At 57.1% G+C, this 24,197-nt stretch overlaps 1 protein-coding gene across 1 annotated transcript; it reads left to right on the top strand.

Moving 5' to 3' along the window:
* The first annotated feature begins 2,189 nt into the window (after positions 1-2,189).
* PPP1R18 (protein phosphatase 1 regulatory subunit 18) lies at positions 2,190-22,788 on the top strand. The gene is given in 5 exon segments (XM_077833471.1): positions 2,190-2,387; positions 3,046-4,460; positions 4,462-5,931; positions 20,618-20,825; positions 21,732-22,788. Coding segments are annotated over 4 exon segments (2,433 nt in total). The 5' UTR covers positions 2,190-2,387; positions 3,046-3,725; the 3' UTR covers positions 21,752-22,788.
* Positions 22,789-24,197: the final 1,409 nt, after the last annotated feature.

Below are 24,197 nucleotides of genomic sequence, written 5' to 3'. Positions count from 1 at the left end.
ATTAAAAATCACTCCAGGTGTGGAAAGAACAGGAGAACTTGTGGCACTTTAAAGACTAACCAATTTATTTGAGCATAAGCTTTCGTGAGCTGCAGCTCACTCCATCGGAAGCATGCTCAAATAAATTGGTTAGTCTCTAAGGTGCCACAAGTCCTCCTTTTCTTTTTGGGGATACAGACTAACACGGCTGCTACTCTGAAACCTGTCCAGGTGATGAGAGACCCTACCAAAACAAACTAGTGTCCTTCCCAGGGCTACTGGGTGAGCCTAGAATAATGAGCAACCCCCAGTACGCCTGAGAGACCCTACAATAACAAACTGGTCGGCACAGCAGCACCCGTGTTTGTTAGTTACCCTACAACAACAAATCAGCAAACACCCACAGGAAACCCTACAATAACCAACCTTCCTGCACTGCCCTTGTGAATGCAAGGGGCTCCACAATCGCACACTGCTGTGTGTTGTCCCAGTGCTCGCCAGCTGCCCTGCAATAACAAACTGGCCCACCCAGCCCCAGAGGGGAGGAGACCCTACAATAATAACCCCCTGGGAACTCAGGTTGGGAGAGCCTAGTTCTGGAGGGGGATTGGAGAGGGATTAAGTGGTGCTGGGTGGGTCAGGGCTGGGAGTGTCGGGGGGGAGCCCAGACTGGAGCCAGCATCTTGACCTGAACAAGGATGCACCCCCAATCTTCTGCAATCCTGCACCCCCCAAGCCCTGACAACCCAAATTCTGCCCCCCAAAAGCCCCTATCTGGTGGGGAGGGATAGCTCAGTGGTTTGAGCATTGGCCTGCTAAATCCAGGGTTGTGAGTTCAATCCTTGAGGGGGTCATTTAGGGATCTGGGGCAACTATGGGGGATTGGCCTGCTCTGAGCAGGGGGTTGGACTAGATGACCTCCTGAGGTCCCTTCCAACCCTGATATTCTATGATTCTATTATTCTAATCTGTACCCCTAGATCCACAGAGAAATTGCTTGAAATCCCCTGGGTGCTTGGAGGTTCTGGGGATCAAGCCAAAATCCTCAAATCATTGTGTCCCCCCCCCCCCCCGATAGCCCCATGCAAATAGGGGGACATCCCCAGATCAAAAACTGCCCCCTGTGCCTCTAGAGAGCCTAGGAGCTCCTCACAAAGAACACCCCCATCCCAGCCCCACCCCCTGATCTCCCCAATCCACACAACCTCCCCATCCCAGCCCCACCCCCTGATCCCCCCAATCCACACAACCTCCCCACCCCAGACCCACTCCCTGATCCCCCCGCCTCACACACCCTCTCCTATCCCAGCCCCACCCCCGATCCTCCACCCACACACCCTCCCCCAGCCCCACCCCCTGATCCCCCCACCTCACAGACCCTCCCCATCCCTGACCCCTCCATCGCACACACCCTTCCCCATCCCAGACCCACCCCCTGTTCCCCCCCACTCCACACACCCTCCCCTCCCCGAAAGCCCCCTCCTCATTGACCCCACCCCTTCCCCCAGACTCCCTCCATGCCCCCCTCTCCTGAGAGCCCGCCCCCAACCCCATAACCTCCCCCTTCCCCCATCTGTCCAGATCCGACCCTCCCCCCAACACACACACTCCAACCCCCCCAACTCTGCTACCAAAGCCCCTCCCCTCGCATTGTGTCCTCGTCCCCTTCTGTTTATACACAAAGACACCCCCCACAGCTTCCCCCCCTGCCCCTCCTCCACCCCCCCGCCGCATCTCGCTCCTCTCCCAGGCTTTGGGGGGATGAGCCAGGCGGGGATTACGGCTCTGCGGGCGGCTCAGCGGCTGGGCCAGCAGCGATTTCTCCCTAGGGCCCCGCTGCCTCCTGCCAGCGCTTCCCCCGCCCCGGCCCCCCAAGCGGGGCTGCGGATCGGCCCCCCACCCCCCAAGGGAAGGCTCGGAGGAGGGCGCCACCGGACTGGGGGAGGGGAGCCGCATGGGGCCGTGAGAAGCCGCCGCTGAGAGCCGGGAAATTCCCCCGGACGCCTGGGTCCCTCCGAGGTGTCGATCTCATACACCCCCCCACACACACATTGTGATCCTTGCCCGAATGCCGGGGTCCCACTGATCCCCCCCACCCCTCCAATACGCTGACAATAGGAGCCTGCGAGCTCCTTGCCTGGACGCCTGGGTCCTACCGAGATTTCTACCCCCATCCCCCGCAATCTGACGCTGACAATAGGAGTCTGAGATCTCTTTGCCCGGACGCCTGGGTCCCCACTGCGCTGGATCGTCGCTGACAAAAGGAGGTTTGGAACCTTCCCCTCCCCCGCACGCCTCGCCCGGACGCCTGGGTTCTGAGGAGCCCGCAGAGAATTAGAACCCTCCGGCGCCGAAAGGAGCCGCCTTTTCGCCGCCCGGACGCCTGGGTTCCGCTACTTTCCTCCGGGGTAATTATTCTACCCCTTCTCTCTCTCCCTCTCCATGCTGATTGACAGGCTTCATTCCAGCCCCCTCCCCCATCCGGACGCCTGGGTCCCATTGCCCAGCTTGCCTGAGCCATCGAGGTTTGGAGTCCAGGGTAATTTCCACCCACCCCCACCCAAAAGTTCCCCCCTCCCCCGACACACCCGTCTGTGCCCGGACACCTGGGTTCCTCTGAGCCATCAAGATTTGAGCTCTCTCTGGGGTAATATATATCTCTTCCCTCCAAGATTTACACTCCGTTGCTCGGACCCCTGGGTTCCATTGTCCACCAAACCTAAGCCATCCTCCCGGACTCCTGGGTTTCCCCCCGGACTCCTGGGTTCCACCCTCCACCCGGTTTGAGCCATCCCCCCACCGCCCCCCATCCCCTGGACTCCTGGGTTCCCTCCCCCACACCCGGACGCCTGGGTTCCATTGCCCACCCAGGTTGTCCCTTCCCCCTCCCCGGACTCCTGGGTTCCATGGGGGTCCAGGATTCCCAGCCGCGTGCGGGGCTGTCAGCCCGGCGGGTGGGGCGAGCAGTGCCCGCCCCCTCCGGAAATCGCCAGGCTGACACAGGCGGAACTTTGGGGATTTTTTTCATCTTTTCCTTTTTTTTTTTCTTTCTTTCTCTTCCTCCAGAGCAGGGGCGGGGGAGAGCAGGGAGCCCCTTGATTCCCTTGCCGGCTCCGCTATCCCTCCTTCCCTGCCTCTCCCGCCTCCCCAGCTCTCTCTCTATCCCTCCTTTCTCCCACTTCCTCGTTTCTTCTTTCCTCAGACCCCTCTATCCTTCTTCCATTCTTTCTCTATCCTTGCTTCCCACTAGTCCTCGTTCCCTGACTCTCTATCCCTCCCTTCCTCCGGCCTTACCTTCCTCCTCGTAAACTATTCCTTCATTTCTGCCTCTTTTTCTCTCTCCTCCTCCTCTTAAACTCTCCTTCCTTCCCTGACACTCTCTCTATCCTTCCCTTTCATCCTCTTAAACTCTCCCTCCATTCCCCCTCTTCTTCCATCCCTCCTTCCCTGACCTTCACTCTATCCCTCCCTTTCATCCTCTTAAACTCTCCTTCCATTCCCCCTCTTCTTCCATCCCTCCTTCCCTGACACTTTCTCTATCCCTCCCTTTCATCCTCTTAAACTCTCCCTCCATTCCCCCTCTTCTTCCATCCCTCCTTCCCTGACACTTTCTCTATCCCTCCCTTTCATCCTCTCAAACTATCATCTATTCCACCTCTCCCTCCATCTCTCCTTGCCTGCCCCCCTCTCTCTCCCTTCCCCCCATCCCCACTTCCCTCCCTGCCCCCCACAGCCCCGGGGCGAGGATGGCGTCGGCTCAGGCACCGGCCCTGCCGGAGTGGAAGCTGCAGCTGCTGGAGAGGAAGCGGAAGGAAGAGGAAGAGGCGCGACGTAGAGAGCGGGAGCAGCAGGACCGCATGGCCAAGATGCCAGCCTGGAAGCGGGAGATCATCGAACGCCGCCGCGCCAAGCAGGGCTCCGGCGCCTCTTTCTCGGACCCGGAGGGCGGTGGCGGCGGAGCAGGGCCCCCCTCAGCTGTGGTGGGGCTGCCCAGCTCCGGGATGGGCCAGGAGGAGAGCGCCGTGCTGCAGGAGAAGATTGGCCCGGTGCACCAGAATCCCTTCATCCAGCTGGAGAAGCGGCGCAAGGAGACGGCGGCGCCGGAGGCCGAGCCGGCTGGTGCCAAGGCCAAGCAGTTGATGGAGCTGTACAGCCAGCGCCCCGGGGTGAGGACCCTACGGGCCGACAACGTCATCATCATTGAGTCGGTGCCGGGAGCGGCGCCGCTGGGGGCTGAGCGGCGGGCCGAGGCCAAATCCGGCAGCGTGGAGTCCCTGAATGAGCTGCTGGCCCGGCGCGGCGGGAGCGTGACCGAGATCCGGGCCGGCGAAGTCTTCATTGTCAAATCGGCCCTCAGCCGCAGCGTGGAAGACCTCAACTCCTTCGGCCAAAGCCACGGCGAGGCCGATTGCCAGCTGGGGCTCCCGGAGCAACGCCGCGGGCGTGTCAGCAAGTTGCTAAGCCGCTTCGGCCAGGAGGACCCCCCCCCCGCACCCACTCAGGTCCCTCAGCACCGAGAACCTCGCCGATGGCTCCTACGAACGCCCCCTGGTGGCAAGGAAACCACCCGGCTCGGCCCAGCGCCGTAGTGGCACACCCAGCCCTCCCCGCGACCTGCCGGGCCTGGCCCCCTCGCCACCTCCCTTCACCGTGGCTTCCTACCGCAGCCAATTTGAAGCCAGGTCCGAGGCCTGGCCAGAGAGCCCTCCGAGGCGCTCCCCCACTGGCAAAGCGTGGGGCAGGGAGGCCGCCTCACCAGAGAGGGGAGCCAGGCTTGATGGTGGCAGCCCTGGCCTGGTGGTGCCGGGCCCTCGGAGCAGGGAGGCCAATTCACCGGACAGGGGAGCCTGGCACTGTGGAAACACATTGGCCGTGGTGCCAGGGCCTCAAGGCACGGAGGCCGCCTCACCAGAAAGGGGAACTAGGGGTGATGGCAATGCCATGGCACCAGGACCGCGAGGCAGAGAAGCCGCCTCACCGGAGAGGGGAGCCAGGCCTGGCGGCAGTGCATTGGCCGTGGGATCGGGCCTACAAGCCAGAGAAGCCGCCTCACCGGAGAGGGGAGCCAGGCTTGGCGGCGGTGCGTTGGCGGTGGGGCTGGGCCTACAAGCCAGAGAAGCCGCCTCACTGGAGAGGGGAGCCAGGCTTGGCGGCGGTGCGTTGGCGGTGGGATCGGGCCTACAAGCCAGAGAAGCCGCCTCACCGGAGAGGGGAGCCAGGCCTGGTGGCGGTGCGTTGGCGGTGGGGCTGGGCCTACAAGCCAGAGAAGCCGCCTCACCGGAGAGGCGTGACGGTGCTGGCGACGGCTCGGGTGCGGTGATACCGGGCCCACCGGGCAGAGAGGTCGCCTCTCCAGACAGTGGGGGTAGGGCAGACAACGGAGACGCCTCATCCTCAGGCCCGCCTGCCGACACCATCTTGGATGCCGAGGCCCAGGCCAAAGCCGTGGCCAGCCTGCGTCTGCACTCGCGCAACTCCTTCGTGGTGGTGCCGCGCCGGGCGGCCGCCTCCCCTCCCCCAGACCCCGGTGAGGCTCGGCAGGAAACCAGCACTTCTCCTCCAAAGGCTGCCGCTGCTCCGGCCTCCACTTCCTCCTCCTCCTCCCCTAGCCGCGAGCAGCTTCCCCTCCCGGCCAGCACCGAGGAGCCGGCCGAGGGGGAGGCCATGAGGCGCGGGGGCCGGGGGCCCCGGGAGCTGGGGGGCCCCTCTGCCCTGCCCCACCCGGCCGTGCAGCGCCGGAGCGGCAACACCATCACCATCAATCCCCGCAAGGCGCCGGCGCCGGCCGTGGAGAACGGCGTGGAGGGCGAGGGGGGCCCCGCGGCGCCCGAGAAGGCGGCTGGCGCACCACTGAAGAAGCGCTACCCGACGGCGGAGGAGATCCAGGTGATCGGGGGCTACCTGTCCCTGTCGAAATCCTGCCTGGCCAAGAACGACCCCCACCGCAAAAAGGTACCAGCGCACTCCTCACTCCCTCCTTCGCTCGCTCTCTGGCGTTCCTCCTTTCCCCCGCTCTCTTTTGTTTTCTCTGCTTCGTGCTCTCGCTTTTCACTCTCCCGCCTCTCACCGTTTTTATCCGTTCTTTCGCTCTTTCTTTCCTTCCCTCCCTTTCGTTCGCTCCCGCTCTCGGCTGTTTCATTCTTTCCCGGCCTCAGCGACTCTCACTCTTTCCCCTTTTACTCTTTCTTTGTTTTGCTCTCCTTCATTCCTCCTCTTTCTTTCTCCCTCCTCTGCTCAGTCCTTCACCCTTTTCCACATTCTCTCTTCCTTTTGCTTCTCTCCCGCTTTTCCCTCCCTCTTTTCATCCCTCCTTCTCTCCTCCCCTCATTCCTTCTCCTCCTCCTTCAGGTGCCTAACACAGGGCTCAACGTGGGGACGCCAACCCCAGCCGTGGGGCTGTTAGCCATGGTTGACCTCTGCCCTCCCGCCCGGGCCCAGCTCCCATTGGGCAGCGTCTCTGGCCCTCGTGGGCCAGGGATATAGGGCACGTGGTGGAGGCCGGGGTTGTCATGGGAGCCACAAGGATGTGGTCCAGGAACGTCCCCACCCTGTTCTCATGGTGCTAGAGCAGGAAAGGCGGGGGACGGACTGTGGAAATAGGGTGGTTGATTCCAATTCCTCCAGGTTTGGCTGGGAGCCGGCGCCCCCTAGAGGGGAAAGGCCCCATATCCCATTCCCCACCCCTCTGAGCCAGCCAGTTCCTTTTGGCGTAACCTGGCTTGAGTTTGTAGCTGGTTTATGGGGGGTGGAGGGGCAGGATATGGGACCGTTTCCCTATAGGGGATGCCAGCTTCAATCTGGCCCCAGGGCAGGGGCACTGGCTGGCTTGGGGAGGGAGTGTAATGGGATATGGGGCCCTTCCCATCTCGTGGGGCACTGGCTCTGATCTGGCCTCAGCGGGGGATTGGCTGGCTCAGGGGTATGGGGAATGGCTCACAGGGCCTCTCCCCTCTAGAGACGCCGATCCAGCCCCACTCTGTCACTCCCATTCCACAGCCCCAATGTGAAATGAGTTTGTTCGGCCCCAGGCCACTTCCCTGTTGGCCCAAAGTCTCTGGCAGCCTCAGTAGAGAGGCTGAGGGCTGGATGGGCCTCGAAGCCCCCTCTTTCCCTCTCACCGGGGATCCCTGCCAGTGCCAGGCTGGGGAGGGGGCACCGGGAGGGAATGGGGTGATCCACAAAAGCCTTTTCACACATGTGACCCGTGCCGGGGTCTGGGGTTGCCCCTGGCCAGATGCACACAGTGGCTGGTCTGTTCTTTGCCTCATAAGGGGATCATTTAGCAGGGACAGTCGCTAGGCAAGAGGCATCCCTGGCTAAACTTTGTGGCTGAACGTCAACAGCATGCAGCCAGAGTCTCTCTGCCCAGCCTCCTGGCACTAAAAATGCCCCCTGGTGATATGAATGTGTGCCCGGGGGGCAGACCCACTAGCACTGGCTACAGAGCCCAAGGAGGCAGCTGGAAAAATCTTTCTACCGTGTAATGTTCATTAAAGAAAAAAACTTGAGGATCCTGGAGTAACTGCTTTGAAGTACTAGAGTATTTGAGAGGAACCGATCACAATACCATCTTGAACTGGTATTATATAGTAAATAAATATAGTATGTGAGTAATATGGGGTCTAGTGTAATAGTATCATACAGTAAAAATACTAGAGTAATGGGCCATAATACCGTTAGACTGCTCAAAATTACTACAGACTATAGTGTACTTGAGCGTAACAGGGAACTACTTTTAAATTGCTCTAGTATTATATAGTAAATATGGTAACATTTTAGAGTAAGAGGCTATAGCACTGTTGGATTAGCAGCTCAAACATACTGCAGACTATTAGAGTACTCGAGAGTAACGGATCAAAATACGATTACATTACTCTGGTATTCTATAGTGAATACGTTAAATACCAAAGCAAGGGGCTATAATAACATTAGATGCACCATTGCGCAAAGACACTGCAAACTACTAGACTGCTCGAGAATAATAACATCACACTACTCTTAAATTGCTGCAGCATTGCTCAAAATTACTTCAAAAACACTGGAGTACTTTGGAGTAACAGGTTGCTAAATCACCATATTATATAGTAAATACAATAAAGGGCAAGAGTATTCTACAGTGATAAGCTGTATGACTCTTCAATGGCTGCAGTATTGCTCAAATTACTACAGAGTGCTAGAGTAACATCACAGTGTTGTTAAATTGCTGTGGAGTTACTCAACATTACTGCAAAGTACTAGCGTATTCCAGAGTAACAGATGACAATACCGCTAAATTACTTTGGTGTTCCATAGTAAATACAGTAAAATACTAGAGTAATAATGGTACTGTTAAATTACTATAGCATTGCATTAAATCACTTGTAAAAGCAACAGTGTCATTGTAGCCAGGTCAGTCCCAGGATATTAGAGGGACAAGGTGGATGAGGTAATATCTGGTATTGGACTAATTTGTCTCTCTCACCAACAGAAGTTGGTCCAATAAAATATATTACCTCCCCCACCTTACCTCTGTAAAGCACCAGGGTATTCTAGATTAACAGACAGTTAAATTACTGCAGTAATGTCCCAAATTACTGCAAAGAGCTAGCATATCCTACAGGGCTATGTCAAGATACTGTTAAAATACTGCAGTATTCTATAGTAAGTGATTTCGAATTTTATGGTGTCCCAGTGAATAGATCAAAATACTGTTACATTTTTTCAGTGTTGCATAGCAATTACTTTAAAAAATACTTTGAAGTACTGAAAGGGTGGGAAAGTAATGGATCTCAATACTGTTAAAATACTACAGTGTTGTATGGTAAGTACTCATAAATACTGAGACCAATTTTAGTGTAGTCTACAGTATCAGATCACAGTAGTATTAAACTACTACAGTACTCTCTGTGGTAATGCTTGCCAGATAAATACAGCTTTGCTCTAAAGTAGTCAATATACTTTTTAAAAATAGGATCCTATTTTAGCTAGTCAGTCTGTATATCATCCATCTGCCTGTGCTCATGTCTCTCACTCTCTCTGTCTTTCTCTCTCTTGAATCCACATACACAACTGTCTATCCATCTAATCACCATATGCATCTGTCTATCCATCTCTCTAATGCATCCATCCATCCCCAATGGGCATCATCCAATCCCCATAAATCCCCCTCCATCCATCCAGTCCCTATACATCCCCCCCCGCCCATCCAATCCCCGTGTCACCCATCTCTCTACCTCATCCCATATGTGTTTGTTTCTTTATCTAACTCCCGATCTTTCCCCTTTTAGGAGCAATGGCAAAGACTCATTGCACAAACCTACATGCTCTAGTGCCCCCATGGTGACCAAGCCAAGATAACCCCCTCCTACCTGCCCACTCCCATGCCACCATTTGCCTTGGCCCTTTAATGCTCTAATCTAGCGCCCCCTGATGCTGGTCTGCTCTAGAATCCTGGGCTCCATTTCCTATGCTGACTTCGACAGAGCGACCTCCATTTACAGGGGCTGGGCCTCATTGTTTATGGCTCCAGCATCCTGTCGTGCTGCAGCAGGGACTGTTACTCCAGAATACAAGTGGGGAGTGTTACTCTAGAATGCTGTCGTGGTTTTCACTCCAGACTATTGTGATCAGCCATGACCCTGCAATGGAGCCCAGTGCTGGCACTTGCAGCACCAGGGCCTTATCTGTAGCTCTAGAATACTCTGGCGACAGTTGTTCTAGAACACTCTGGTGCTTAATATTACTCTAGAAGTGTGTGGTGACTGACGCTCCAGAATACCCAGTGGCTAATTACTCAACAAAACAGGGCTGGAACACAGCGATGATCGCTACTCCAGCAGTAATGACTGTTCTTGAACACAAGCTGTGATGTTCTAGAAGACAGCTGCACGTGCCGCTCTAGAATGCATTGGCGGTAATTGTTGGTCTAGAATGCAGGGCCTGTTGCACTGGAATGCATAGGGGGGCCTGTTGCTCTAAATCAGAGTGGAAGCTCTAGAACATGGGACAAGGCAGCTGAGCACTCGAGAACGCACTACGTGTCAGCCTGGCGTGCAGCGGAGGAGGGGGTTGCTCTAGAATGCATTGAACAGACAGCAAGTTGCATCTTCAGAGCATGTGGTGGGGTCAGGCTGCCTCTCTAGAATGCCACTGATGTCACCGTGGAAAGATGTGGAGAGGGCTCTATAACGTAGTGGCTGTTGCTCTAGAAAGCTTTGGAGGTGTCTGGCCCTGTACAACACACGGGAAGGATGGCAGCCTGCATGAGAGGGGCGGGCTGTTGCTCTGGAATATAGTGGAGGGCACTATTTCTCTGCCATGCGGTGTCTGGGCAGAGAGTTGAAGCTCTGGAACAGGGGGTTGTGGGGCCTGTTGCTCTAAAATGCAGAGAAGGGAGGTGAGCTGAAGCTCTACAACATGTGGGGGGGGTTTGTCTCTCTGGGTTACAGGACCTGGCACACGGGAGTGCAGTGAGAAGGCTTGTTGCTCTGACAGGCAGTGAAAGGGAGGTGTTGAAGCTCTGGAAGATGAGGTTGGGGATGGCAGTCTAGAACACAGGCATTAGAACTCGGAGACAGTGGAGAGGCCTCTGAAAGGGTGTGGAGGGAGGTGAGCTGAAGATCTAGAACACGGGGCCCGGGGGGGCTGTCGCTCTAGAACGCAGAGGTGGGGGTGTGAGCTGAAGCTCTAGAACATGGGGTTGTGGAGAGGCCTGTGGCTCTAGCATGCAGCAAAGGGGGTTAGTTGCAGCTCCAGAACATGGGGCTGCGGGGGCCCTGCCACTCTAGAACGCAGCAGGGGCGCCTGTTGCTCTAGGACCTTCCAACATCTGTACCGAGTCGGGTCAGTTCGCCTTCCCCAGGACAAGCACCCTCTGCCTCAGGCCCGGCGCCGTCCTTCTGCGCGGTCCTTTCGTGACCCCCTCGAGGGCAGATTCCTGCTCCGGTTTTTCATCACAAACGGACCTTTCACCACAAACAGCTCTTTATCTTCCAGAGGGTCTGGAGCAGCCGGGTGGCTGGGATCTCCGCCCGGCTTATCCCTCCCACGCAGGCAGCGGCCCTTCTGCCCGGAGAGATGGGGCCAGCTTGCGTGCTTGCTTTGTCCCTCCCTCCTTCACGCTCTACCCTGGGGCTGAGCCCTCACTCCACCCAGCAGAGGAAGCCCTGCTGACGTCAGCTGCTGAGGGCCATGCACTCAGCTTCTGCCTCCCTTCACCCTGACCTGTGGAGACCTGGGGTGGGGGCAGGGTGACCACTAGGGCTAGCAGCTCAGAGTCTGGCCATGGGGCTCCCTCGAGCCGCGAGAGAGAAAGACTAAGTCCAACCAGCTCAGCTAGGCTAACGGGGGGATGTGGTGATACATCTCTGATGGGGGAGAGGGCAGGCTTAGAGGGTTGTGATGGGGAGGATTGGGGGGTATCCCCAGCTCTGAGAGGGGCATGGGGTCTAGTGGGTTACAGCATGGGGGGCTGGGAGCCAGGACTCCTGGGTTCTGTCCCCAGTCCTGAGAAGGGAGGGGTGGGTCTAGTGGATTGAGGTGGGTGGGGCTGGGAGCCAGGACTCCTGGGTTCTGTCTGCAGCTCTGGGAGAGCAATGGGGTCTAGTGGGTTACAGCAGCAGGGGCTGGGAGCCAGGACTCCTGGGTTCTGACCCCAGTTCTGAGAGGGGAGGGGGGTGTCTAGTGTATTGAGGTGGGGTGGGGCTGGGAGCCAGGACTCCTGGGTTCTGTCTGCAGCTCTGGGAGAGCAATGGGGTCTAGTGGGTTACAGCAGCAGGGGCTGGGAGCCAGGACTCCTGGGTTCTGACCCCAGTTCTGAGAGGGGAGGGGGGTGTCTAGTGTATTGAGGTGGGGTGGGGCTGTGAGCCAGGACTCCTGGGTTCTGTCTGCAGCTCTGGGAGAGCAATGGGGTCTAGTGGGTTACAGCAGCAGGGGCTGGGAGCCAGGACTCCTGGGTTCTGACCCCAGTTCTGAGAGGGGAGGGGGGTGTCTAGTGTATTGAGGTGGGGTGGGGCTGGGAGCCAGGACTCCTGGGTTCTGTCTGCAGCTCTGGGAGAGCAATGGGGTCTAGTGGGTTACAGCAGCAGGGGCTGGGAGCCAGGACTCCTGGGTTCTGACCCCAGTTCTGAGAGGGGAGGGGGGGTGTCTAGTGTATTGAGGTGGGGTGGGGCTGGGAGCCAGGACTCCTGGGTTCTGTTTCTGGCTGTGGGAGGGGAGTGGGGTCTAGTGGGTGGAGCTGAACTGAAGGACAGTAAGAGATTTCAATTCATTGTATATAAATCAGACAATAATCTATCTGTTTATCTATCTATCCAACCCCTTCTCTCCCACAATATTCCTCTCTCCATCCAACTGTGCTTGCTATCTGTGCTCTCTTTCTTCCCTGGACTGCACCTCCCCCATCCCCAATAGCTCATTCAGGACCATAGCTCCTGCCACCCCCTGTTCCCCATTCTCATGGAGGCCCATAGCCCTGGTGGTCCACTGGTCAATGACTGGGCTCAGGCCTGGTGACATGAGCCTTGTTCCTCGCCCCACGCTGGGGAGTCTGGGGTGGCTCTTGTCTAGGCCCCAGGGCCTTGCCTGCCTCTCCGAATCCCTTTGTCCTTCCCCGGCGTGCTCCTGCAAACTGCCGAGAGCCGGGAGCAGGGGCATGGGGTGAGTGTGCAGGGGATGCCAGGGCTGGGATCCCTCCCTACTGAGCTCAGAACTGGAGAGTCACTCAGACAGGGCTCCGGGGCACATTCTCATTTGGGCATCATCTCCCTGCCCTCCTACAGCCTCTTCTGCCTGCTGAAATGCAGCTGCCTCTGGTGAGGGAGGGACGCTTCCCGAGCAGTTAAAGCAGGGGGAGGATGGCAAGCAGGACTCCTGGGTTCTATCCCCAGCCCTGGGAGGGGAGTGGGGTCTAGAGGGTTAGAACACTAGGATCTGGGATGTCAGGAACTCCTGGGTTTGATCCCTGGCTCTGGGAGGGGAATAGGAGTTGAGTGGGTTAGAGCAGGGGGGGCTGGGAGTCAGGACTCCTGGGTTCTAGCCCCGGCTCTGGGAGAGGAGTGCAAGACACAAAGAGAGAGAGAAAGAAAAAGCGAGCGGGAGCCTGAGAGGAAGACGTAGGCCCCCAGAGGCTGTGCACGTGAGAGAGACAGCCGCAGACAGACTATCTGTGTGTTTGGGGGAAAGGGGAAGCCGCTGTCGGTGCAGAAGGACCCAGGGAGCAGGTCTGTGCTGGGTCTCAGGCCAGCCCTACAGCCCTAGGCTCACCCAAGCCAGAGCAACCCCTGCAGCCTCCAGGACGCTGGATCACGGGTGGCGGGTTAGGGAAAGGAATGGGTGTGGAGGGGTAAAAGTGGGAGAAGGAAGGAGTATGAATGGGCAAGGGATGGCGTGGGGAAGGAAGGGGTGTAATGGGGTGGGGTGAAAGGGGGCAGGCAGGGTGTGGTGGGGGAGGGGTGAAAGGGGCAAGCAGGGTGTGATGGGGGAGGGGGCCGGCTCCCATTGGCAGAAGCCACCCGGCAGGTTTTTCCAGAGGAAGTCATTAAAAGCACTGAGGTCAGCGTTGACGAGGTTGCCATGGTCACTGTAGATGTGGGGGGGCACTTTAACCCTTCATCTCCCCCAGAGCTGATGCGCCTATAATCCCACCCCAAGGCTTCCCAGGAGCGGCTGCTGGTGCCCTCACACCCCTAGCCTCAGCTCCTGGCCCAGAGCCACACGCCCTGCGTGGATCTTGGCTTCATTTCGCCCTCGTAATCCTGGACGTCTGGCTCCAGGGAAAAAGAAAAGGAGTACTTGTGGCACCTTAGAGACTAACCAATTTATTTGAGCATAAGCTTTCGTGAGCTGCAGCTCACTTCATCGGATGCATCAAATAAATTGGTTAGTCTCTAAGGTGCCACAAGTCCTCCTTTTCTTTTTGCAAAGACAGACTAACACGGCTGTTACTCTGAAATCTGGCTCCAGGGACTGAGGCACGGGGCCTTTCCCCTCTAGGGGGCGCCGGCTCCCATCTGGCCCCAGGGGGCGGGGACTGACCCAGGGGGCCTTTCCCCTCTAGGGGGCGCTGGTTCTGGAGTTGATCATTCCTGTCTGGATGCAGCAAATATTTCGATCTCAGCCCAACCCCCAGCAGGGCATGCGCCCCCATCCCAACCTGCCCCTCCCCAGTGCTGGCAGCCTCAGCTGGGAAACCGAGGGCTGAACGGGCCCCAGAGCCCCAACTCCCCTCTGCCCCCTAGAGGGGATCCCTGCAGGGGCAGGGCTGCGGCCCATGGGCAGGGAACAAGGTGTGTTTGCATGGTGGGAGCTTAACTGGGCTGCCCCGTACTCGCTGTGGGCATTACCCAGAGGCCTCTGGGGCTGCCAGTCCTGCCCCGTCTTCCCGCAGTGCTGCAGCCTTGTCGAAAACAGGAAGTGGGGAACGTGTGGGAACGTGTGGGACGGAAAAGGGCGGGGAGATTGAGGCCTGTGTCAGCCAAAGCCTCGGGCAGCTTGCACCCGCTCAGGAAGTGGTTAGTGCTGTGCAGAGCGAAAGCAGCAGCTGGTGGGGGCAGGGCTGGGTTGGAGTCAGGACTCCTGGGTCCCATCCCCAGTTTTGGGAGGAGAGTGGGGTCTAGTGGTTAGAGCTCGGTGCGGGGGCGGGGAGCTGGGAGTCAGGACTCCTGGGTCCCATCCCCAGCTTTGCCATCAACCCTTTCTTGTGCCTGAGTCGTCCCACCTCCCCACCCACCAAACACATGTGATTAACCCTTTCCCACCCACTTTGACACCTTATGAACCAGGCCAGAACAGGATAAAGGGCACTCGGTGGATATTATGGGATAAGCAAAGAACTGTGGAGCCGCAAATCCAGCCCTTCAGGCCGCCCCACAGTGCCGTGAGCCCAGCCTGCGTTAATGCCATTTGGTGTAAGAGCTTTAGAGGCGATTCCCCAAATAGCCCCTCTCTTATCTGAGCTAATTCCGATCTGGCCAGGGCCCAAAGGTCCTGCCTGGGCTATTGAGGGACAGAAACAGCGCCCAGCCTGCCTCTCCAATTGGAACCGGTGCCCCCTAGAGGGGGAAGGCCCCATTGCCTGTTCCCCATGCCCCTGAGCCAGCCAGATGCCCCAAATCAGGGCCAGCTCCCCTTAGCGGGTTGGGAGCTGTCAGCAGAGAAGCGGAGAATGGCTTGAGGACTCCTGGATTTAGGGGACTATTACCAAGGGAGACAAGAGGGACTCCTACACACCCCACCCACTCAATAGAGATTGGGGTGGGGGTGATTGGAACGGATGATGAAGGGGTAAATATGGCTCCCCCACGTGGGAATAACAGGGGGTGGGAATCCAGTCAGGGATCCCTACCCACAATCACTCCAGCGCCACCTAAGGCAGGCTGGGGTTGCTTAGCCCTTCGTTTACTGCAGGTCTCTGAGCGGGACAGGTCTGCAGGCTCGACTGGGGCTCTGGCCGGGGCGGGTGGGGGGAGTTCTGTTTCTAGTGGATAGAGCCCTGAAGTGGGACTTGGGGCCCCTGGTTTCTATTCCTCGCTTGGCCACTGGCCTGGCGGGTTGCACTCAGCTAGTCCTTCGTTTCTCTGTGTCTTGGGTACAGCTGGGGATGGATAGATAGAGAGATCTATAGATAGATCTCGTGATGGGTGGATGGAGCCAAGGATAGGGAAATAGAGAGAGATATGAGAATGGATAGATGAGTGGATGGGTTGAGCTGAGAATAGATAGATAGATCTGAGGATGGATGCACAGGTAGATCTGGTGATGAAGGGATGGATATGTATATGCAGCTGAGGATGGAGAGATAGAAAGAGCTTGCCATGGATGGATGGATAAAGCCGAAGATGATCTGACAATGGATAGATGGATAGAGCTAATGATGGAAGGATGGACAGAACTATGGATGCATAGAGGGACGCTTGGATATAGATAGTGTGGCCAGGCATCTAGCTGGTGTGTTTTGCCATCTATTCTCCCCAGCAGGCCAGGCAGTCTCTCTCTGGCAAGGCAGTCCCTGGGCTGTCGTCTGTGCTCCACAGAGACATTGAGGGATCTGGTCAGGGAAAGGATACCGGACCTTCTCCAACACTGCACTTCTCAGGGTCCGGAGCTCAGGAGAGCCCGTGGGATAGTGCCCTGGGCTTCAGGCTACAGCTCCAAGGGGCCACCAAGTGTCCAGCCTATCCATCTATCCTTCCTCAGCTCTCAGGCAGAAAGAAAGGGCTGTGAGGAAAGCAACAGGGAGGTCTGGATGGTGGGGGATGGGGGCAGCCAGGGGTGAAGGTTCCTCCAGACAAGTGATCTGGAGAAAGCATTGGAGATGCCACTGGATCTAGAGCGTTGGTGGCCTGGAGGGTCGGTGGGCCATATCTGGATATTCATGGCCATTTCTGGAAGGTTGTTGGCCCAGGCTGGAGATAGATTGCCATTTCTGGAGGGCTGTGTGATCCAGTCTGGAGGGACGTGGGCCAAGTCTAGAGGGTCTTGGGTCATGTCTGGAGATTCATGGCTGTTTCTGGAGGGCCGTGGACCCAGTCTGGAGGATCATGGCTCTTTCTGGAAGGCTGTGGGATCCAGTCAGCAGGGACAGGGGCCATGTCCAAAGGGTCTTGGGTCCTTTCTGGAGATTCATGGCCATTTCTGGAGGGCCGTGGGCCCAGTCTGAAAGGTTGTGAGCCCGGTGTGGAGATTTGAGGCCATTTCTGGAGGGTCATAGCTCAGCCTGGAGGGCCGTGGCCTTGGGGGGGGGTCTGTAGATATGGGGTTCGGTTTCTGCTCCCCCCTTCAGGGCTCTGGGGGCGGGGGGGAGAGCAGGCACGCTGATGGAGGTAGTGCTGGACGCCGGAGCGGAGTTGGGAGGCTCTTGGCACAGCTGTGCAGAGTTGGACGGCAGCTGGATTCCCGGCCTCCCCTCCCCCTCCTGGCCAAACCAGGCCTGTTCACTCCTTATTTAGGAGCCAGGCAGCGGAGCGAGTGACTCAGGCACATTCCAGAGCTGGGGGGGGACGGGAGGGGTGGGGCCCGGCAGCTGTGGGGGGTGGGGCAGGGAGAGAGAATGGGGGAGCGTGAGAGAGACTGAGGAGGAGAGATGAAGCCAGAGAGTGGGGAGGGAAAGGGCGGGATGTGAGAGTCACAAGGGAGGAGCCGCAGAAAGATGCAGAGAGACATATTTCATTTCTCCTTTTTCTCACTCCCTTCTTCCTCCTCTCTTTCTCTCGCTGACTGTCTTTTTCATTCCATCGCCCAGTCTCTCCCCTCTCTTTCCCTTCATTTCTCCTCCTCCTCCTCGACCTCTTCCATCTTGTCAGTCTCTGTAGGACTCTGGCATGTTCCCCTCCCTCCTCTATTCTCTCATTCTGTTCTTTCTTGGACCTGTCCCGTTCATCCACTCCTCACCCCTGTTTCCTCTCTCCTTTTTCCTGTTTCATTCCCCTGTTCCTTCCTCTCACAGATTTTCTCCTTCTGTTCTTTTCTTGGATCCTGCCTGTTCTGTCCTTCATTCCTCTTTTCCTCCTGTCTCATTCCCCTCTTCCTTTCTCTACCTCCCTCCCTGACTTCCTCCTTCTCTTTTCTTTGCCCTTCCACCCCCTTTAGTCACACATTCCCTCTCTCCCCCTCCTCTGCTTCTCTCTCTTTCACTCCCCAGTTTTCTCCTTCTGTTCTTCTTCTCTGTCAGGACTTTCCTCTCCTCCCCTCCGCCATGGTCTCACTCCCTCTTTTCCTCCCATGCCACTGTCACTCCCTTCCTGGATTTCCAGGTTCCTGTCTTTCCCATGCAATCTTTCATCTTCCCTCTCACATTGCCTTCTTTTCCATGCTGGTGTTTCCCCTCTCAGCCTGGCCCTGGCCTTCCACTTGCCTGTCTACCTCTCCTCTGGCCCTTCTTCCATCCCTCACTACCTCCAGTGAGCATCCATGAAGCTATTATGGCCCTGATCCTCACCCTCAATTTCCCCAGACCGGCCTCGTGACCCCTCTTCCCCCTCCCCCCCAGCTCGTTAATAGACTTCAGTTAATTGCGATTAGCGGGGGATTAATTCCCATGGGAACCAATTCGGGAACAGATAAGATCAAAGATACACCCCCCCCATGTCACCAAACGGAGTGGGGGAGGGGCTAAAACTAGAATCATGCTAAGCAGGAGGGGTTGGGGCTGGGCTGGACTGGGACACCGCTGGAAGTTGGGATGGGGCTGTCGGTGCTGCCCCCAATACCCCAGTGCGGCCCTAGGGGGCGCTGTCCTGCGGGGAGCAGGATGAGGGCTCATTAGGTGGCACTGTTGCTGGTGCTCACCCCAATACCCGAGGGCGGCACTAGGGGGCGCTGTGCCACTTCTGGATTGCATAGAACATGGCAGCCCTGATCAGGCCCAGTCATTAAATCTCCCCTGGCACTTTCCTCCCGAGTTGGGGCGTGAACCCCAGTGTCCTGGCCAGATCCCCCCACAACCCATGTCCAGTCTGCCTTCCTGAAATCCCCTGCCCCGTGGTTACAACTGGACGCAGGATTCCCCTTTGCCTCCCACTCTATGCCGCTGTCTAGCTGTTCCCCTGCTGCCCCACCCCAGAGGTGGCTGCATCCCACTGTTGTACGCAGGGCTCCCCCTCCCATCTCTGCCTGGCCCCTGCTCCTTCCTCTGCGCTATTTGTGGCCCAGCCTAGCTGCAGGTCAAGGTAGATGCTCTTGCCCTTGGGGAATCATCTTTCTCTGCAGGAGGGATATCTAATCTCATTTCCTGCAGGGTTTATCTCCTGCCAGGGCTTCTGCTCTGTGCCCAGCTGGGGTGCGGGCGGGGGCAGATTCCTGGCTGCCCTCCACCAGAGGCTTAGCCAAAGCGGGACTGTCATGGCCACACTGTCCTCAGAGGGTCCCCAGAGAGCTTCTGCCTGGGAGGACTGTTGTTATTATAGGGTCTCTTGGCATTATTTGGACTGCGTGCTGTGGTATGTTATTGTAGAGCTTCTTGGCATTACCTGCCTGGGCTGCGTGCTGTGGTTTGTTATTGTAGGGTCTCTTGGCATTATTTGGACTGCGTGCTGTGGTATGTTATTGTAGAGCTTCTTGGCATTACCTGCCTGGGCTGCGAGCTGTGGTTTGTTATTGTAGGGTCTCTTGGCATTATTTGGACTGCGTGCTGTGGTTTGTTATTGTAGGGCTTCTTGGCATTACCTGCCTGGGCTGCATGCTGTGGTTTGTTATTGTAGGGTCTCTTGGCATTATTTGGACTGCGTGCTGTGGTTTGTTATTGTAGAGCTTCTTGGCATTACCTGCCTGGGCTGCATGCTGTGGTTTGTTATTGTAGGGTCTCTTGGCATTATTTGGACTGCGTGCTGTGGTATGTTATTGTAGAGCTTCTTGGCATTACCTGCCTGGGCTGCATGCTGTGGTTTGTTATTGTAGGGTCTCTTGGCATTATTTGGACTGCGGGCTGAGTTATGTTATTGTAGAGCTTCTTGGCATTACCTGCCTGGGCTGCGTGCTGTGCTTTGTTATTGTAGGGTCTCTTGGCATTATTTGGACTGCATGCTGTGGTATGTTATTGTAGAGCTTCTTGGCATTACCTGCCTGGGCTGCGTGCTGTGGTTTGTTATTGTAGGGTCTCTTGGCATTATTTGGACTGCGTGCTGTGGTTTGTTATTGTAGAGCTTCTTGGCATTACCTGCCTGGGCTGCGTGCTGTGGTTTGTTATTGTAGGGTCTCTTGGCATTATTTGGACTGCGTGCTGTGGTATGTTATTGTAGAGCTTCTTGGCATTACCTGCCTGGGCTGCGTGCTGTGGTTTGTTATTGTAGGGTCTCTTGGCATTATTTGGACTGCGTGCTGTGGTTTGTTATTGTAGGGTCTCTTGGCGTTACCTGCCTGGACTGCATGCTGTGGTTTGTTATTGTAGGGTCTCTTGGCGTTACTTGGACTGCATGCTGTGGTTTGTTATTGTAGGGTCTCTTGGCAGTGGGGATATGTGCACGTTGGTTTGTTATTTTAGGGCCTCTAGTAAGTAGTGGGGGTGCACGCAGTGGTTTATTATTGTAGAGTCTCTTGTAGTTGCTAAGACTGTGTGTGGAGGTTTATTATTGCAAGGTCTTTTAGCACTGGGGATATGAACACAGATTTGTTATCGTAAGGCATCGAGTCAGCAGTGGGAATCGGCAGGCGGTGTTGTTACGGGGTCTCTCGTCAGGGTTCAGGCTGTGTGTCGCTGGTTGTTATTATAGGTTCTTTTGGTATGGAAGATGCACATACTGTTTTGTTATTGTAGGGTCTCAGGTCAGCACTGGGGATGCAGACAGTGGTTTGACATTGCAGAGTCTCAGCTGTAGGGCTGTGTGCCACGGTTTCTTACTGTAGGGTCTTTCAGCCCTGGGGATAGGCACAGGGGTTACTGAAGAGTTTTTGAGTGGGCGCTGGGACCCAGCACACTAATCATGATTTTAGGGTCTCTCATGTGCTCTGGGGAGCCATCCACTGGTTTGTTATTGTAGGGTCTCTTTGTGCTGTGGACTCATCCACTGGTGCAGGATCTAAGACCCTGGGCACTGATAAGTTATTGTAGAGTCACGCTTAAATGGGGGGCGGGGACGTAAAGCTAATCCAGTGTGGCAGGGGGCGGAGGCGGGATACAGGGCTAGATGGGCCCATTGGTCTGATCCTTCTGCCCCTTCCCCTGCAGCTGAAGATCTCGTTCAGTGAGAGCCAGCTGGAGCGCACCTTCCAGTACCCATCCGAGGGGTCCCTGCTGGAGGAGTTTGGGCCCCCTGAGGAGTCGGACGTGCTGGCCTCTGCCAGCCCCCACGGGGAGGATGACGAGGAAGAGGAGGAGCTGCTGCTTCTCCATCGCGGCCTGCCGGGTGTGCTCAGGACCAAATCCCTCATCGTGGGTGAGTCTCGGCGAGCAGTAGGGGGCGCTGTGCTTCAGGAAGCGGGGTGTGGGTCTCAGTAGAGGGTGCGCTCCCCTGGCAGTCAGCACTGGCCCCAATACCCCACTGCAGCACTAGAGGGCGCTGTGCTGCAGGGAGCAGAGTTGGAGGGTCAGCAGGGGGTGCTCTCCCCTGGCAGTCAGTGCTGGCCCCAGTGCCCCGGTGCAGCACTAGGGGGCGCTGTGCTGCAGGGAGCAGAGTTCGAGGTTCAGCAGGGGGTGCTCTCCCCTGGCAGTCAGTGCTGGCCCCAGTGCCCCGGTGCAGCACTAGGGGGCGCTGTGCTGCAGGGAGCAGAGTTCGAGGTTCAGCAGGGGGTGCTCTCCCCTGGCAGTCAGTGCTGGCCCCAGTGCCCCGGTGCAGCACTAGGGGGCGCTATGCTGCAGGGAGCGGCTTGGGTGATGATGAAACATTCTGGGAAAGTGATTATGAAACAGCTGCTGCCAGGTCCCCACCCCTGGGAAAACCTCTTGCTTTGCCAGCCATGGGCATTGGGGCTCCATCTAGTGGCCAGATGGGGGAAGCTCAAGGGTGTCGGCCCACTGGCCTCCAGCAAGCCCTGGCACAGATGCATCCTGCCCTTTCCAATTGAGACGGCTCTTGCCAATTGCTCCCTACCCCGGCCCCCACTGTCCCCCCCGCCCCCGCAGGAAGGCCAGGCACATGCCCTTCCCCCTCCTCCAACATCCATCAGGCACTGCTGCTATGCTTACAACACCCAGCTCGGGGGGTCGGGGTTGGGGGGGTCTAGTGGGTTAGAGCAGGGGGCCTGGGAGCCAGGACTGCTGGGTTCTGTTCCCCTGTCTGTCCCTGCTGGGTTTCCCCCTCTCCCGTTCCCTACTCATTTTCCCCTTCTCTTTCTTCTGGCAGATGAATCCTGCAGGCGGTAACCCCGCAGAACCCCCACTCATGGTGGGGAGACGGGGCGGGTGCAGAAGGTGCCCTGCCATGACTGGGTCCCGACTGGCCCCTTCTGTTTCGTCTTCCAGTAAAATCCCAGCAAGAACAAGGACTGGAGGGAGCTCGGCTCCAGTTTCCCTGGCTGTGCCTAGGCTAGAGCAGCCACCCTCCCATTTGACTGCTCCCCTAAGGTCCAGAGAGCCTTCAGGAACAAACCCACTGCAGCCAGCAGGGGGCGCTCTGCACCACCTGGACTGTGCTGGGAGAGCCCATTCCCACTGCAGCCAGCAGGGGATGCTCTGCACCACCTGGACTTTGCTGGGAGAGCCCATTTCCACTGGGGGCGCTCTGCACCAGGTGGACTTTGCTGGGAGAGCCCATTCTCACCGCAGCCAGCGGGGGGTCTCTCTGAACCATGTGGACTGTGCTGGGAGAGCCCATTCCCACTGCAGCCAGCGAGGGGCGCTCTAAACCCCGTGGACTTTATTGCCACCAAGAGGTCACCTGGTCTACCTTCAGCCAAAGGTTAAAGGTCACATCCCCTCCCGAAGATGGGTATGGATGGGATAATTATGGGTGGGAGGTGGCAAAGAAAACCAACCCCCCACCATACACACATGCATTTTTTGTAACTCTTGAATCCTTTTTCTAGGGGGCATCATCAAGAAGGGAGAACTTTTGTTTTCCAATTTTTACTTCCTAATAATGCTGCCAGGGTGGTCAGAGTTAAGGGGATTGTAGTTTAGGAGGGGGTGGGGGTGGGGTTTATTGGGGAAGGGAGGGGAGGGGTCACTTTGTTACTTGATAGGGTCCAGTCATAATTGCAGAGGAGCGGATCACTATCGGAGGGCGGGGCAATCTGTGACTGGGGTGGAGCCAGTTGAGAATGGGGTGAAGCCAGTCAGTATTTGGAGAGTGGGGCAAATTGCTACTTTGCAGGGGTGGGTGGGCCATTTGCAAGTGTTCTGGAGCTAGTTACAGATGGGACCATTTTTATGTACTTCAGGCAGGACTAGTTGTGTTTGGTGGGGAGTGGGGCAGTAGGCAGTTTGGGGGTGGGAGGTGGGAGGTGGAGCCAATCAGGAATTGGGGAGGGACCAGCTGTGACTGGAGATGGGGGGAGGAGGTGACTGAAGTGGAGGGCGGGTCAACGGTGTGACTTCCTGTTTTAGCCATCCCACTTCCTGTGTAGGTGGAGCAATTTCACCATCTTTTATGGGTGGGGGAGGGGGGTCGTGCCATTCAGCGCCTCTGATGGGCAGGTGTGGGAATGGAGGGACAGTGGAATTGGATGTGTGGGGACAAGAATGAGGATGGAGGGAACGAGGAATGGGATGAGTGCGGAGGGTGGGGCACGGATGGATGGATGAGCTCCTCCTCTGTGAGTTTAGTTCGTTCTCGTTATTATTAATTCATTTTCCTTTGCACTGGGGGGAGCAGCCGCATCCTCACCCGGGAACAAGGGTGCGAGTGAATGAACAAGTGCGGCAGGCTCCTCCCCCTGCCCAGGGAGCAGGGGCAGACGTGTGGTCACAGGGGAGTGGGGTTAAATGAGGCATCAGCCCCCCCCCCCCACACGCCCATTTAACTCCCACCCTGCTCTGAGCAGGAGGCACTGATGCTGCGTCTGAGCTCTGGCAGGGGGAGGGAGGCTGCATCCGGCCAGTTCCAATAGTGTTTTTTTATATATATTATAATAATAAAACAGATGTTGCACGTGAAGCCGCCCTCCTGTCGTCTATGGCCCACGCAGTCTGGGATGGGTGGGTGCTGCCAGGACCTGGCTCCCACGCACCCCCTGGGAATGAGGTGTGGGCGCTGCCAGGACCTCCCATGCACCCCTTGGGGATGAGGGTTGGCACTGTCAGGTCCTGTGTGCCCCCTGGTGGTGGCAGCTGCCCTGTGGGCGCCCTAACTCCCATTCCCCATCTTGCTCCCCCTAGTGGTGAGGCATTGAGGATGCAGGAGCCCCCGCTCTTGTCTCGCCTGCTCACCCTCAGCGGTCAGAGCTCTGAACTATGGAAGACGATGTATCCCCCACACGCCCAGTGATGTGGGTGTTGCTCTGCCTCCCATTCCATGTCTCCCTGACTCCCAGCTGTCAGAGCTCTGCACTGCAGTGCTGCAGCCCCAGGGCTGAAATCCCTGCTAGTGTTGCAAAGATCAAATCCTCCAAGGCCAGTCAACCCTTCCACCCTCTCTACAGCGACCCATCAAAGAACAGCACTGAGACGGGCTTATGGTGAGAATGAATGTTCGCTGGCCGCCGGGGTTAAGCTGGAGACAATGAAATAACAGGTGGGAAGTTAACTCATACGCCTGGAAATACAGATATGAGCCAGGTCTGTAAAAACTGTGAAGATCCTACTTTGGAAGGCAACTCACACACTGTTAAATAGGGTACAGAGCCAGTTAGGGAGACAGGTTGTATGCCTG

This window comes from Eretmochelys imbricata, chromosome 14 (assembly GCF_965152235.1).
Source record: "Eretmochelys imbricata isolate rEreImb1 chromosome 14, rEreImb1.hap1, whole genome shotgun sequence".
Classification (NCBI taxonomy): domain Eukaryota; kingdom Metazoa; phylum Chordata; order Testudines; family Cheloniidae; genus Eretmochelys; species Eretmochelys imbricata.
The sequence above is the reverse complement of the archived record's forward strand: the minus strand, read 5'-3'. Positions and strand labels throughout refer to the sequence as shown.